The sequence below is a fragment of the Fistularia commersonii genome, chromosome 7 (assembly GCF_037954325.1).
Source record: "Fistularia commersonii isolate RoL2024-O1a breed Wild chromosome 7, RoL_Fcom_v1.0, whole genome shotgun sequence".
NCBI classification, from domain to species: domain Eukaryota; kingdom Metazoa; phylum Chordata; class Actinopteri; order Syngnathiformes; family Fistulariidae; genus Fistularia; species Fistularia commersonii.
In genome coordinates this window covers 4,793,892-4,809,616 of record NC_141290.1, presented here as the reverse complement: position 1 = coordinate 4,809,616, position 15,725 = coordinate 4,793,892, and the positions used below count along the sequence as shown (strand labels likewise).

The following is a 15,725-nucleotide window of genomic DNA, read 5'->3' as shown; positions in this document are numbered from 1 at the left end:
GATGATGCGTTCAAGGGCGCGGGGTTTCTGCGCTGCTAGCTTCTTACGAGAGGAGCCATTTATGGAACGCTGGAAGTAATGCTGGTGAACAGATCACGGAGCACCAGTACCGCACATGGTGTCAAACACACACACACACGCACACACACACACACACACACACTCGCGATCAACGTCACATGAAGCCTGTTATGTGGGGCAACTCGAGGCCCAGAGGAGCGGCTCTGAATGCCGGCCTTAGGGGGCGGGGGGGGGGGGGGGGGGGGGGCGAAGTGGGCGGGGCTTAAGGGTCCGCGTGAGATGTCACTCGAGGCCAGAGAAAATTCCAACCATCATCCCATAATCGATTGGGAACCACGCGGACGCGAAAAGCTTGTTTTAACTTCCTGTCCCCCCCCTCCTTTGTTGCCCCGCCACTTCCTGTTACCCCCCCTTCGCAGAACGGTGTGCCTGATCCTCCTGTTCTCCCAGTATCTGAGCAAGGTGGACGTCCCGCTCATCGCCTACAAGGACAAGAAGTGGAAGGTCTTCCACTACCCGCTCTTCAAGCTCTTCTCTGTGAGTTGGCGGCCATTTTTTTTTTTGTCCTTTCAAAATAAAAGCACTTTCAGGGCGGCGGCGGCGGCGGCGCCGGTCGGGGAAAACTCAAACCGGGTTTCCTCCTCCTACTCCTTCTCCTCCTTCGCAGTTGAAAAGAAATTCTTCAAATGCTTTGCTTGAGCGCTCGCCCCCCTCCGCCCCCTACATGCTTCCACCCGTGAGATCACAGAAGCCGCATTTCCAAAACCCTCTCCGTTGCGATATTTACTCCCGCCGCCCGTCTTCGATACTGTTTAACTCCATCTTAAAGTTCCCACCGCCGCCCTTTTATGGTTATTTCGGGTGACGTGGGCAAATCAACCCCCCCCCCCTTTTTTTTTTTTGTTGGCGTGAAGGAATGAAGACGGGGATTAAAACAAGAAGAAGAAAAAAAAGGAGCGTAGAAAAAGAGAAGGGCCGACGCCCACGAGCTCCAACAGCCCAGCCTTTATATAATATATATATATAAATATATATAAACAAAAAAGTCTTAATTAACAGAGCCAATTCATTATATTTATCATATAATAATAACAATTTAAATGAGTTTTTATTTAAAAAGCCAATTCACTCAAAATAATTAAGCATATAATAATAATTTGAATAAATCTATATTAAAAAAAAAGATTCACTCAAAATAATTTGGCATATAATAATAACTTAAATAAGTATTTATTTAAAAGGCAAATTCACTAAAAATAATAGGCATATAATAATAATTTAAATAAGACTTTATTCAAAAAGCCAATTTACTCAAAATAATTAAGCAGATAATAATAAAAAATTTAACTAAGTCTTTATTTAAAAGGCAAATTCACTCAAAATAATTTAGCATATGATAACAATTTGAATAATTCTTTATTTAAAAGGCCAATTCACTCAAAATAATTAAGCTTGTAATAATAATAATTTGAATAAGTCTTTATTTAAAAAGCTAATTCACTCAAAATAATTTGGCATATTATAATATTTAAAATTAGTCTTTATTTAAAAGGTAAAATCACTCAAAATAATTTAGCATATAATAATATAAGTGAAATAAAGACAATTATTTTACATGTTTAATACATATGTTTTGTTTGAATGAGTGAGTCCGGGCACAAACTCCCCCTATTCAATAAATCTATAATGTAAAATATGTATTATATATTCTTATTTTATTTTTTAAGGGGCTAATTTCCCCATGATAATTACATTTTTTTTTCTTATTCGATGAGCGACGTCGGAAAAAAAACCTGAATATGTCGCATCATATTAGCCTGCACGAAAAAAAAAATTCTCTCAAATAACAGCCTTGATTACCAAGCTGTCATTACAAGCACGTTATTGACGTTTGACGTGCACTGACCCTCACGGATCCATAAACGCTGTCATATCACAGGCTCTGTTCGGGATGTGCGGCGGCTGGCTCGTCTGCTTCCTGCTCACCATCTTCGACGTGCTGCCGTCCAGATCCGACCAGTACGGCTTCTCGGCGCGGACGGACATCAGCCTGGACGCCGTCGCCAACTCGCCCTGGTTCCACGTGCCGTACCCAGGTGAGGGAGGGGATTTAATATGAAGAAAAGAAAATCAGTGATCAATGATCGATAAGATGCTTTTTAAAAATTCTCAAATCATACATGCAACACCTGTATTACACTCAATAATATATATTTTTTTTAAATACTTATCTAATAATAACAATAAATATAATTTATTCACCTTACTCATCACAGGGGCCCATCGTGTAGACACATACATATACACAACATACAGATTTAAAAGAAACAATAGAAATAAAAACTTTTTGAAAGTGGTTTGAAAAACTGTATAACTATATATACTTTTTCATACTTTGTAACTTTTTTCCAGGAATTTATAGACATCTTTTGTTGTTGTTATCTATACACATTAATAAAATATAATACAATATTATATAATATTATCTATGATCTCAATGATAAACCAGGACACGCAGTTGAACAAATACAAATACTTATATAAATATTATGGGTGTTAAATATAAAGAAAAAAAAAATATATACATACAAACTAAGTTTTTCAGAATCATCTCATATTTTAAACTGGATTAAAATATGTCCGTTAGATTGTAAAAATTCAGCAACACTATCATACACACACATATATATATATATATTTTTTTATAAAAGCATGCATGTTTTCTCAAACAGCATTTCAGTTCATTTTCAATGCAATAAATTCCTTTCTTAATCTCCCCCTGGGGGCTTATCTAAAACGTTAGCTAGCACCTTTTTGGGGAGAAGGTGCTGTAATGCTCAAAAAAAAAAAAAAAAAAAGTAAACACTGTAATTACAGTTATTATAGGCGCGCCAGAGGCAATGGTTGAATAAAGTTTCCATTCTGTCACTATCAAAAGATGGATAGTAAGATATAAACAAAAGAATAGGAGGCTGTAAATCACACAGACACGTCCCAATTTCCACCCTCTCATCCAAGCGCACAACATTAAAAAAAAAAAAAAAAAAAAAAGACTTAAACGGGTCAAATCCAATACATCTTCCTCCCAGTCAGCAGGTTCACTGCAGACGTCCTCGTATGTGGACCCTGTGATTGAAGGCACGAATAGGATTGACGTGAATGAATGAAAATATTTATCTTCCCAGACGGCTGCTCCCCTGCACTGTGTCGGTGTGATTTATGATCAGACAAAATGAATGAATAAATGAATGAAAGCAAGGATTTATTTTCCTAAATGTTCATCCTTTCATCAACCTTTCATTCTGCGTCCGGCATGACAATTCTCATTATTACGCAGAATAAATGCATGAATGAAAGCATGGATTTATCTTCTAAATGTTTGCCCGGCCCGCCACAACTTACGATTTCTGATAATAACAAACTGAATAAATGAACGAATGCATGAATGAAACTATTTCAATTTCAATAATAGTAATAACAATAATTATCCGCCGTTGTTTGTCTTGTGTGTGATTCCTGATCATTCGACAGAATGAGTAAACGACAGAATGAATGAATGGGGAGTAATTTTTCCAAACTGGCCGCCCGCCTAGACACTTATTATTTGCAATTATGTTTATTCGTGTGATTTCTGATCATTAAACACAATGAGTAAGTGGGAAGATTTATATCTCTAAATGACCCCCCCACCACCTATAATCTTCCTTTGCGTGTCCTGTTTGCGATTCATGATCATGCGACAAAATGAATGAATGGATTTATTTTCCAAAAATATTTGGAATATAAATATTATTTTTTCCAAAAATTTCCCTCAACACCTATTATTTGCCCTTATGTTTCTTTTGTGTGTTTTTTGAATCATTATAATAATGAATGAGTAAAAATGACCCCAGGTGACCCCTGTGTTGACCCCCCGCCCTCAGGCCAGTGGGGCGTTCCTACGGTTAGCGTGTCGTCCGTGCTGGGGATGACGGCGGGCGTCCTGGCGTCCACCATGGAGTCCATCGGCGACTACTACGCCTGCGCACGGCTGTCCGGGGCTCCGCCCCCTCCCACGCACGCCATTAACCGCGGCATTGCCGTGGAGGGCATTGGCTGCATCCTGGCCGCTCTGTGGGGAACCGGGAACGGAACGACCTCCTACAGCCAGAACATCGCCGCCCTCGGGATCACCAAGGTGGGTTCTCCTCGCGTTCTCCACGTGGAACCTCGGGATCGGAGACGTCTCAGGTCACCCAGTGATGGCGTCGCCGTCCGGCCACCATTATTCATTCATTCATTCATTCTTCAAGTCACTCATCCGTACATCCATCATCCATTGATACAAAAAAGAAAAAATAATCAAAGAAATATCATTCATTCTTTCCCTCATCCATCCATTGATTCATGGATAAAAAAAATACAAATAGATAACCATGGAAATATCATTCATTCATTCATTCATACGTCCATCCATGCCTTCATCCATACATAAAAAATAAAAAAATGATCATGCAAATATGAATTAATTCACTCGTCCATCCTTCCATTTATAAAAAAAAAACAACAGGAAACTATCCTTCATTCATTCACTCATCCATCCATCCATCCATCCATCCATCCATCTCTACAAAAAATAAAAAAAATAACCATGCAAATACCATTCATTCATTCACTCATCTGTCCATCCATGTGTTGATCCATACAAAAAATTTAAAAAATAATCTTGCAAATATTCATTCATTCACTCGTCCATCCTTCCATCTATAAAAAATAAAATAAAAAAAATAATCAGAAAAATATCATTCATTCACTCATCCATCCATTCATTCATCGATGAAAAAAATACAGAAAAATAACCATGGAAATATTGATTAATTCACTCATCCGTCCATCTTTACAAAAGATAAAAAATAACAATGCAGATGTCATTCATTCATTCACTCATACATCCGTCCATGCCTTCATCCATACAAAAAAATTAAAAAAAAATAATCATGCAAATATTCTTTCATTCACTTGTCCATCCATTCATTTATCAATGAAAAATGACCCCCCAAAAACATGGAAATATCATTCACTCATCCATCCATCCATCTTTACAAAAAATAAAAAAATTACCATGGAAATATCTTTCATTCATCCACTCATCTGTCCATCCATTCATTCGTCTATACGAAAAAATAAAAATAAAACATGAAAATATAATTCATCCATCCATCCTCCCACCTTTCCACATATCCATCCATCTGTCCATTCATTTATTCATTCAGTCATACAAAGAATCCCATAGAAATATCATTCAACCATTCATTCACTCACTCACTCATCCATCCATCCATCCATCCATCCATCCATCCATCCATCCATCCATCCATCCATCCATCCATCCAGATGCAGAAGCCGTGCAAAGATCTCACTTAATCAGCTGAAGTTTCTGCTCTGTCAGGTTGGCAGCCGACTGGTCCTCCAAACCACGGGGATCCTGATGATCGTCCTGGGGATCTTCGGGAAGTTCGGCGCCGTCTTCATCACCATCCCGGACCCGGTGATCGGCGGGATGTTCCTGGTCATGTTCGGGATGATCGCGGCGGTGGGGATCTCCAACCTGCAGGTGAGCCGGGAAACGGGGCGGAGAAAGTCGGGCCTCGTCAACACGAAACGCCGATTCCGATCCGCTTCCGGTCGAAGTCTGCGGTACGTTGGGTTTGGGGGCGGAGCCAATCCATGCAGATTAAAGAGGCGGGGCTTAACCTGGGCCCGTCAATCACAAGGACACGTATGGGGACAACCAACCAATCACACATGCGGACTGTTTGGAGTCGACGGCGAACCCGATCACTGAAGATGGAGAACATGGAGAAGCACCATCGAAGAAAGAAAACATTGCTAGGAGAACATGAGCAGGAGAGAACATGCAACCTGAGGGCGTGATTATAATTTTCCCAGATTATCTTCATCTCCATCAAAAGACGCCTCAACAGCCGAGAAAAAAAACAAACAAAAAAAGGTGGTTCCTGTTCTACCAACAGTTTGTTTACAACATTAAAACAGACACATGGGAGGAATGAATTATAAAGACTTAATTACACAGCCCCGGGGGTGGGGGGGGCGTTACCATGGCGATCTGACAGGCGACGCACGGGTACAACCACCGGGGGGAGCCGGGCGCCAAGTAATTAGAAACAAACGGCGGATCAGGAAAGAGCGGCCGATGGCAGAACAACGGAAAGGAAGAGGACAAGAAGAAGCTTCGAGTAAGAAGATGGCGAAGAGGCGTCGCAAATAAACGCCCGGTGAATAAATCCCGGGGTCAAGATCTGTCGGAGTCCCCTGCTTGATTAGGGGTTCGAGGAATTAGAAAAAAAAAAAAAAAAGTACAAACCATACGCGTGTGTTATTATCGTGTTATTACACAATGCCATGTGTAATAACACGATAATAACAATCAAGGTTCAGGGGTTCCTCGGGTCCCCGTTCTCAGCCAGGAATATCAACCCCCGCCCGAACCCGCTGCCAGGCCCTTTCATCCGCACAGGATGGGTTTATGATGCTGTAATTACACTCTTACACCCGGGATTGGAGGGGCTGACACGAACCCCTTGGAATTCCAAGATGGCCGCCGGCTCGGAATAACAAAAACAAACAGAGGGAAAGCGAAGGGAGGCACTGGAGGAGGCGGAGTCGCACCATAATAGTTTACATCTGAGAGTCAATTAAGCATCTAAACCTCTTTCTCTCTCTCTCTCTCCCTTCTTTATCCCCCCCATCCCTCCCTCCATCCAGTACGTGGACCTAAATTCATCCCGTAACCTCCTTATCCTCGGCTTCTCGACGTTCAGCGGCCTCGTGCTGCCTACGTGGTTCCATTCCAATCCTGGCATCATTAACACAGGTAACACACACACACACACACACACACACACACACACACACACACACACACACATATGCAGTCGCAGCAACATTAAGTACCTCTACTAAAGCGGTTTTGTTTTTGCCCTGCATGGGTAAGTCTGTCAACGGGATTAAACAACAGCCCAAACATTCTCCGGAAGCTTGGGGGGGGCCTGAGCTGCCAATCAAGATGGAAACTTTTTTGGGGAGGGGGTTGGCGACCCAACAAGGCAATAACAAAACGTAGCATTGACACTATGATTAGCATCAGGGGGTCTCCTGACTGGAGAATGTTTTGCAGGGTTGGGGTGTCTTCAGAACCCCCCCGCCCCCGGGGGTGAAATGGAACCGTCCACGTCAGGTGGATGTATGAGCCATCTGGCCAGCTAGTATGCTAATGCTAACACCATCACCTGGGGTCCACTTAGCATCGTTCAGGTAGCTACCGGCCAAAAGGGAGTAGGACCCGAGGTTACGAGCTCCGCACAGACCCTGCCTCCCAGACCGCCGCCGCAGTAGCGTTAGCACTAGCGTTAGCACAAGCCGCTGTAGCTAAAGTGAATATTAGTGATGGTAGCAGCAGCTAATGGAGCTTTGCCGGTGTTTTCATGTTGACACCAGTCTACACATTAAACACGGTTACATTAAACACCGCTAACCAGTATTATGTTTAGCAGTTAGCATAGCCACTTTAGCTGGAGCAGCTGTAGAAGGCGCCTCTTCTTGCCACTTCGAAGTGCTGAATAGCAGTAGTGTACTTTCATAAGAGCCCGAGGGAGCATTTAATACGAGATTGAAGGACAAATCCCTGGTTTAAAAACAGGGAACCAAAGCGTGACACCCCCAGACTCCCCCCGCTACAATGCCCTCCCCCCTTTAGACTCACTTCCTACCTGGCAACATCGAAAACACCTGTTTTCCTAGGCAGGTGCCATCATGTGGGTTTACGCCCGGCGCCATGTGGTGACATCTGGTTGCTGGTTGAAATTTGTTTTATTGGAGAACTGGAGTAATTGCATTAACAGCTGCTCTACCTCCCGCTGACTCCCCGCTAACTCCCGCTAATAAAGAACTTTAATAGGCTATTATCATTTATCAATGCGCTATTACAGCGGTACAACATCAAGGGGCCTGCCGGTCGCTCGGTGGGTGACCCGGTTTAGCCGAGAACCCGGCATGCCTGTTCCGGATGTTCTGATTTGGCTTTCGGTTTCATCTGAGCGCCAAAAGGGAGGCGCCCTTCGAGCTCGGAAACCCAGATCCCTTGGGTCGGGCGCTGACAGGATGCATTAACGGCCGTTCGGGGTTCGTTGTGGATGAAGATGGTGACGGTCAATCGACATCTTGGGTCGTCGGGCGCAATAAGCCGCGGGGTGCATCGATCTGCTGGAGCAACAGGGGGATAGTCGGGTATCATCCCTCCAACAACCCGGTTGGGGGGAGAACCGTCTTCATTAATTCTTTATAAAAGTAATTGGAGGGCGCGCGTGCTGCGGCGCTCCCACCGCAGCGTGCAGAGATTAGCCTGGAAAAGGTGGCAGCGGCGGTGCCAGGCTAAGCTGCTAAAGCCAAGGGTTCCAAAATCCCAGGAGCCCAGATGGCAGCTTCTCTGCCGCCACCAGTCTTTAGCCTAGATTACAAAATGCTAACCCGAGCCCGCGTAATTGCATTACAATTCATTTGTTTTATTCGCCCGCTCGCTTTCGAGGCCGGCGGTTGCTAAGCGCCGGGCGCTAAGTCGGGGCGGTCGCTAGAGGGTGCCCGTGGCTCTGTCCACGGGTTAGCTAACCCTGTTTTCCTGGAAACGGGGAAAAGTCGAAAACAAAACGATCTGACGGGAACAAAACAGGAAGCGACGCGTGAAGATGGAGGGAAAAAGTCGCCCCCCTCCTCCTCGACGGGTCGCCCCCCGTTCTCGTGCCCGGAATAGTAACTGAAGGGGGAGGAAAAGTTTGGAGTTTTAATTAACGGGAGTTTATTGGCACCGACGGGCCCGTAAACACTAATGAAGTGGTTCGTCAGGGCGGCTTTTATTGATTCCGAGGAACCGGCGGGGCGTCGGGACATGCTGCCGTAAAAAAAAAAAAAAAAAAAAAAGCAGTTTGGGAGCGGTGAATACTCAATCAGTCATTGGGATTTTTTTTTTTTTTCACGGAGGTGTTTCCTCTCGGCTCCAAACACTCGTGCAAACACTTGCGGGTTGGAAGGGGGCGGAGCTTAAGGAGCGCAGACGAAGGGAAACCAGGCGGGGAGCTTCTCGTACCCATTTTAAACGTCAAAAGAGCAAACCCCCACACACCCCTCGAGAAGATGACCCCCCCCCACACCCCACCTGCAGACATAAGACCTTGATCCCGCGGATCATGTGACCGCCGGCGTCTCGGAGGAGGGAACGCTAATCCCGAGTTCAGTGCTGGGCATGAGGGCCTGTCTGGTCTCCTCGCCGCTAGGCCGCTTAGCACCTCAATCCTCTTGGCTAGCACCCATGTCACCGACCGTAATCTGCCCCCGGCTCACACAAAGCGCACCCCCCCTTCCCTGATAACGCCGGCGAGGAGGAGGAGGAGGAGGAGGAAGAGGCCCGGCTCTTCGTCACCGCCCTGCTGCTCATCCAGACGTCTTTAGACGTAGCGCGCAACGGGGATTTAAAAAAAAAAAAAAACAGTGCTCCTCAGCGGGCGCGGTGAACTTTTGACTCCTGCCTCCTTTGGACAGGAAGTGTGTGTGTGCATGCGCGTGTGTGTGTGTGTGTGTGTTTTCTCCGAACAAAAATGCGTTCATAGCCAAACTGTGTCAGCTTTGTTTGCCGTCCCTGATTCGATTTATCGCGACTGCATGTGCTGCCCCCCCCCCCCCCCCAGTCCTTCTACTCCCTGAGTGGGAGTGGGGGGGCCGTGGGGGGCAGTGGGGGGGTGACGGACCCGCGGGTCTCCGTCAAGTCACTGCCTTCTGTGTTGCGCTCACGCGGCGGTGGCGTCACATGCTAAACACTAACTGTGATGTTGGCGGACCGGCTAGGTGGTTCTGTGTGTGTGTGTGTGTGTGTGTGTGTGTGTGTGTGTGTGTGTGTGTGTGTGTGTGTGTTGTGGATCCTCGAACCCTCCCCATGGAACCCCCAACGCCCTCACCGGGTGGCCCCCAACTCACAACAGGAAGCTTCCACGGCATAAAAAAAAAAAAAAAAAAAAATTAATTGAACTTAATTTTGTAAATCAAACTGAATTAACTTGCGTTAAACTTAATTTAATTAACGAAAATAAAATAAAATGACAGTTTATTAAACTGAATTAGAATTACATTATTTTAATCGATTAAACTTCATAAAATTAAATTACTCGACATTCACTTTAATTATTCGCATACATTAAAAAATTGATATTAAATAAAGGAATAAACATAGACAGGACTGTCTCAGAAAATTAGAATATTGTGATAAAGTTTTTTATCTTCTGTAATGCAACTACAAAAACAAAAGTATCATACATTCTGGATTCATTACAAATCAACTGTAATATTGCAAGCCTTTTATTATTCTAATATTGCTGATTATGGCTTACATCTTAAGAAAACTCAAAAATCCTATCTCAAAATATTAGAATATCATGAAAAAGTAATTTTTGTTTTTTTTTTATTTGCATTACAGAAGATAAAGAACTTTATCACAATATTCTAATTTTCCGAGACAGTCCTGTATCTGCATTTGAAGGGATCTGTGTGTGTCGGTATTTAGTTTAATATCCTATCAAGTATTGCAATACTTGCAGGTTTACTGCAGTAGTGGCGGCCGCAGTACTAGACAGGTTCAGTAGCCTGTGGAAAAAGTACTACAGAACACAAGAGGGCGCCGTTATTATTTTTCCCGTTGCGGAGGTTCTCTTGAAAGGGCGGCTTCTAGAACGGGTTTTCTGGAACCTGACGTGGAAACAATGCGGGTTCCGATTCCAATGATGGCGCCGCAAAAAAGAAACGTCGGGATAGTTTTTTAACGTTAAAGAATTTCAGTTTTCAGAGAGAGGCAGTCACTTTTACCGCCAACAGCATAAGAGAGAGCCGGTGGCGGGAGATCGGAAAAAGCCGCTTTGTCAATGCACACACACACACACACACACACACACACCCACACCCACATGTGCATGCACATACACGTGCACACACACACTGTTTTTTTTGTTGTTATTAACTACAACATCTATTACCGCTGAAACCGCCATTGGCTATGAAACTGTAATTACATTCTGCCCATTAATGCTTTCATGGAAATAAGTTTATTTTTACTATATTTCATTAAAACAAATCTTTTTTGTATGGTATCTTAACTTAAATGAGTAAAGAGATGGAATCACAGGGTTTTAACCTGAGGGAGGAATCGAACATCAAACACGTGCATAAACATGTTATTACACCGTTATTACACCTTCCTGCTGCGCTAGCCGGTAATAACCGTGTTATTACACTTCCTCTTTTTTTTCTTCTTTTTTTTACGGAATCTGGTAAAAGAATAAATGAACAGGATGATGGATGTGGTGTTTGGCAACCCCCCACTGAAGATACATGGATCCTCTGACCCAAGGGGGGGGGGCAGGAACAACATGGGGGCTGGTGATGGTTCCATCCATCAGTTGGTGGAGAAGTTTTTTCAGCCTGCCATGATTAACGGCGCCACCCGACGTCCATTTTTTGGGTTGGGGTTGTATTTCTTTCTGTTTTAGCGAGCCAGACTTCAACTGGCCTCCAGAACCCCCTGCCCGCGGGATACACTGCCTTCCTCCCCCCCCCCCACTTCCAGTAATCTTAACCTTAAGGTTTTGGCTTGTGTGTGTGTGTGTGTGTGTGTGTGTGTGTGTTCCAAAGGAGTCAAGGAGCTGGACCAGATCATCGTGGTCCTCTTCACCACCCACATGTTTATCGGGGGCTTCTTCGGCTTCATCCTGGACAATACCATTCCAGGTTCGTGGGGGGGGGTTGTGGGGCGCTCTTCAATGGCTCCGCCCCCTCCGGACGCCACTTACCAGCTCTCTTCCTCTTCTAGGCACCGAGAAGGAGCGAGGGATCAAGAACTGGCAGGACAAGGTGCAAAAGGAGGGCGGGAACAAGTGTGACGAGTCCTGCTACGACATCCCCTTCTGCAGCTTCCTCCTGCGCCGCTTCAAGTGCTTCCAGTACCTGCCCTTCCTGCCCTCCTACAGGTCCGGACATTAAGGGGGGGGCAAGAGACGGGGAGGGGTCCCCCACACCTCAAAACCCCCCGAACCCCCGCCCCGTCCCTGCCCCCCACCGCCCAAAGCGGAACCAGGGAAACCCGCGGTCGGCTTCGCTCAAAGGTCCATATCCGTTGGCTGGCTAGCCAAGCAAGCGCGTCTGTCGTTGTTGGCCAAAGAGTCGGAATTTTCCGATTTTAAAACGATTTTTTTTTTTTTTAAACCCCCCCTCCGCCTTGTTCCGCAGAGGACACGCGCCGCAGACTGAGAAATTAGCTTGATCCGACCGGTCGCGAAAGGACCTCGTCAGGTTCCGTCTTCCGTCTTCGACGCTCCCCAGGTAGCTAGCGTCAGGCTAGCTGAGCTTGTTTGTGTTTTACGGCAAATAAAAGTCGGGATTTTTTGATTTTATCACAAAAAACAGGCGTTTACTTCGCCTCCCCGCACGGCTCCGCCCTTTTTGTTTTTGTTCCATAGCGAAAACACAAAGTTCGGACAACTCAGATAAACCGATGGTAAAGGAACGCGTCGGGTTTCATCTTCCGTGTTTCACCCCAAAGATGAACCCGGGAAACTACAGTCAGTTTCAGTCAATATTCCCTAGCTAGCTAGCTAGCATCTGGCTAGCAAAGCATATTTATCTTTCTCTGCCAAAAAGTCGGAATTTTACGATATCGTTGGAGGTGGAAACTGTCGTCGGACTTGATGACCGGTGCCGCACTTCCAATGTCTGACCACCAGGGGACTCCCTCCTCCCCCCCGGGATCCATTCCTTGGCGCATTCCAAATTAGTTCATCCTTCCTGAAACTTCACGAACTCATTTCCGAAGTTTCCCTCTTGTCGTCGCCGTCAATCACTTCCTGTTTTTGCTTACCAACAGGATGTCCGTCATGCGTTTTACTTTGGAAGTCCGCCGGACGTTGCCGTGCGTTTGCGCCTGACTTCCTGCGACTCCCAAAAAAACCCCAAGGTAGTCAAATTTCCACAGCAACCAACAAATCCGGAAACAACCAATGGCAAATCACAGACGGCGGGACGGGGGGTCTGTGATTGCTGTGGAGAAGCTTTTACCGATGCAAAACTGCCACTTCCTGTCAATTACCTGAAGGGTATCCAGAAATGTTGGGTCTTTCTGGGACCCCAAAAAATACGTTTCTAAAAGCCTCGAAGTGCAGGAGTGTGACCGCGAGAATCCCGTCCAGAATATTCAGTTAACCGCCGCCGCCGGGAGGCCCAGACATCATATAACCTTTACTGTACATAACCTTGGGCACGCTGCGTTAAATTATTTACCGAAACGGTCGGACACTAATCGTCCATGTCTTTCGTCGTTTGCAATCGACTCTTAGAAAACCCACCCGTGTCTCGGAACCCCGCTGTTATTACAGTGTAATAGTACTGTTATTACTATGTAATAACACTGTGCGCTTGTTATTACAGAGTAATAACAGCAGGGGGTACAAAAAAGAACAACCCCGCTGTTGTTGCTATGCAACAACACTGGACTCTTGTTATTACTATATAATAGCTGCGGGGATTAAAAAAAATAGATAAAAACAATACCGCTGTTATTACTATGTAATAAAGTGTTCGTGACAAGAACATACGGGACCGACCGGTTGCAACGCCAACTTTAACCACTTATCTTAGCATCAACTTATCTTAGCATCACCCCTTCCCGTCATGCCATTATTGTTTTTTTTTTTCCATTTCCTCCGCCGTCCGCGGCACCCAAAACTTACGTGACTTCTACTTTTTAGATTCTAACTTCCTCCGTAGGATTGTTGCTACCTCATCACAACCAGTAACTCACGCCTTGTTAATGTGTCGTCCTTTAAATATAACTTCATGTTATTTATACATGTCAGTGATACGTTGTCACCGTATATGATTTTTTTTTTTTAATAATCTTTTACGTATAAGAAGATATATATATATTTACACATATATATAAATATATGTGCTTTTGATATGTGATTTTAAATCCGTCGAGGTCAAAGATGTTAAAATAAAATTGAAAAAGATGTTGGTTCCGTGTTTTACGCTTAATAAATAATATTTCTCACTCACTTGTCGTCCCCTTGAAGCTTGCAGTCGTCCTTTCTCCGCTAGTAATAACAAGGGAAAAGCGTTGCATGCCATTCGTCCGTGTGTGTTTTCACAGCAGGAAGTGTTGCCGCGGGGACGCACCCAGATGTTTCAACACATCTGGGGCCATCGATCAATCAATCGATTGCGCAAATAGAAAGTGACGCATCGCGCCGGGGCGGGGTTTAAAAAAATATCAGACTTTGAGCTGCCATTAAATTGACAATAATTGATCGAGCGGGGGAAACGGGGTGTGTGTGTGTGTGTGTGTGTGTGTGTGTGTGTCGGGGGGTTCAACTCAAGGTCAGAATTAATAAGAGGTTCCAGCTTTTTTTTCACCTGGGACGCCTTCACCTGTGTAATAACTTAATCGTTACATAAGAGGCGTATTCGTAAGCGTGTAATATCATTGTTATGAGCAAAAACGTGAATCCAGGCGTCACCTCCCTTCCATCATCGGCCGATTGTTGGCGGGTAAACACACAGCAGGCTGCCGACGAGTGACGGTTACATCTTCTGAGGTACGACGCCACGCTGCATAATCAGAAGCAGGAGGGGCGATCCCGGCTTGTGTAAACCGTTAAGCGGGGTCGCCATGGCGACGGGAGGATGCAGGGACAGGGGGACGATTGAAAGCGCGCCGCTATGCTAACGACAACAACAAAATCCCCAGGGGCGGCTTCACCTCCCTGGCTTTCGAGGAGTGATGCTCGCTTGCGTGCAGGAGTGTGTGTGTGAGTGTGTGCGTGCGTGTGTGTGTGTGTGTGTGTGTGTGTGTTTGCGTGAGTTATTTGCACAGGTGCCTCTTGATCATTAACAGGACGTAACATGCTGTGGACATAAAGTTTATACGAAGGTTGTTTCTCAAAGAATCCTCTCCATGTGTGTTGTTTTTTCATGCAGGTGTGTTGGATCGTACCACCCAAGGCGGCGGGGGGGTTGGGGTCGGAGGGGGAGCGTGCATGTCTTCTCTCACCTCTTTCAGGTCTCTCATGGACCGTTAAACATTATTTTTGATATCGTAAATCTTAAGGTTCCTGCCCCGTTGCAGGTCAATGTATGGTTTAACCCGCCCACCCCCGTTTCGGCCGTGATGGTATGTTCCGTGTCCAGCCTGGTCATGCTTGGATAAGGCCGAGCTGCGCCATGCCAGGATGAAATGGGGGTGAGGAGGGTGGCGGCTGGGGTTGGAACGGTTAATCCTCACACACACACACACACACAACTATACACACACCTTCTACACAATTACACTTGTATTTTTTCCTCTTTTTTGCACCGCCGCCTTTACCCGACTGCCTTCCACCTCCACCCGTTCGGAGACCCTCCCCCCCCGCCGGGGATTACGACGTCCTAATCTGTGACATATTGTCAGATGCAGCCGTTCATTAAGCAAAGAGGCGCCCTCGGCCGCGATGTTCTCGAGCCGAGGGGGAATTAGGGAAAGTCTGAAGGGCTTTACCTGCGCCGCCGCCTCGGGCCGTCATATGCCGGACACGTGAGGCGCCATGGGCGCCGGCCGGCGCCGTCCGGCAGCGGAG

General features: G+C 45.6%; 1 protein-coding gene across 1 annotated transcript in view; it reads left to right on the top strand.

Moving 5' to 3' along the window:
• The window catches only part of LOC147232427 (solute carrier family 23 member 2), a 29,540-nt gene extending 17,394 nt beyond the window's left edge, over nt 1–12,146 (top strand). The window contains exons 6-12 of the mRNA XM_086149266.1: nt 441–558; nt 1,961–2,117; nt 3,945–4,198; nt 5,450–5,614; nt 6,787–6,895; nt 11,749–11,844; nt 11,927–12,146. Of these exons, the coding sequence (XP_086005392.1) occupies nt 441–558; nt 1,961–2,117; nt 3,945–4,198; nt 5,450–5,614; nt 6,787–6,895; nt 11,749–11,844; nt 11,927–12,096 (1,069 nt within the window). The 3' untranslated portion in view covers nt 12,097–12,146. The remainder of the gene's footprint in view (nt 1–440; nt 559–1,960; nt 2,118–3,944; nt 4,199–5,449; nt 5,615–6,786; nt 6,896–11,748; nt 11,845–11,926) is intronic.
• The last annotated feature ends 3,579 nt before the right edge of the window (nt 12,147–15,725 follow it).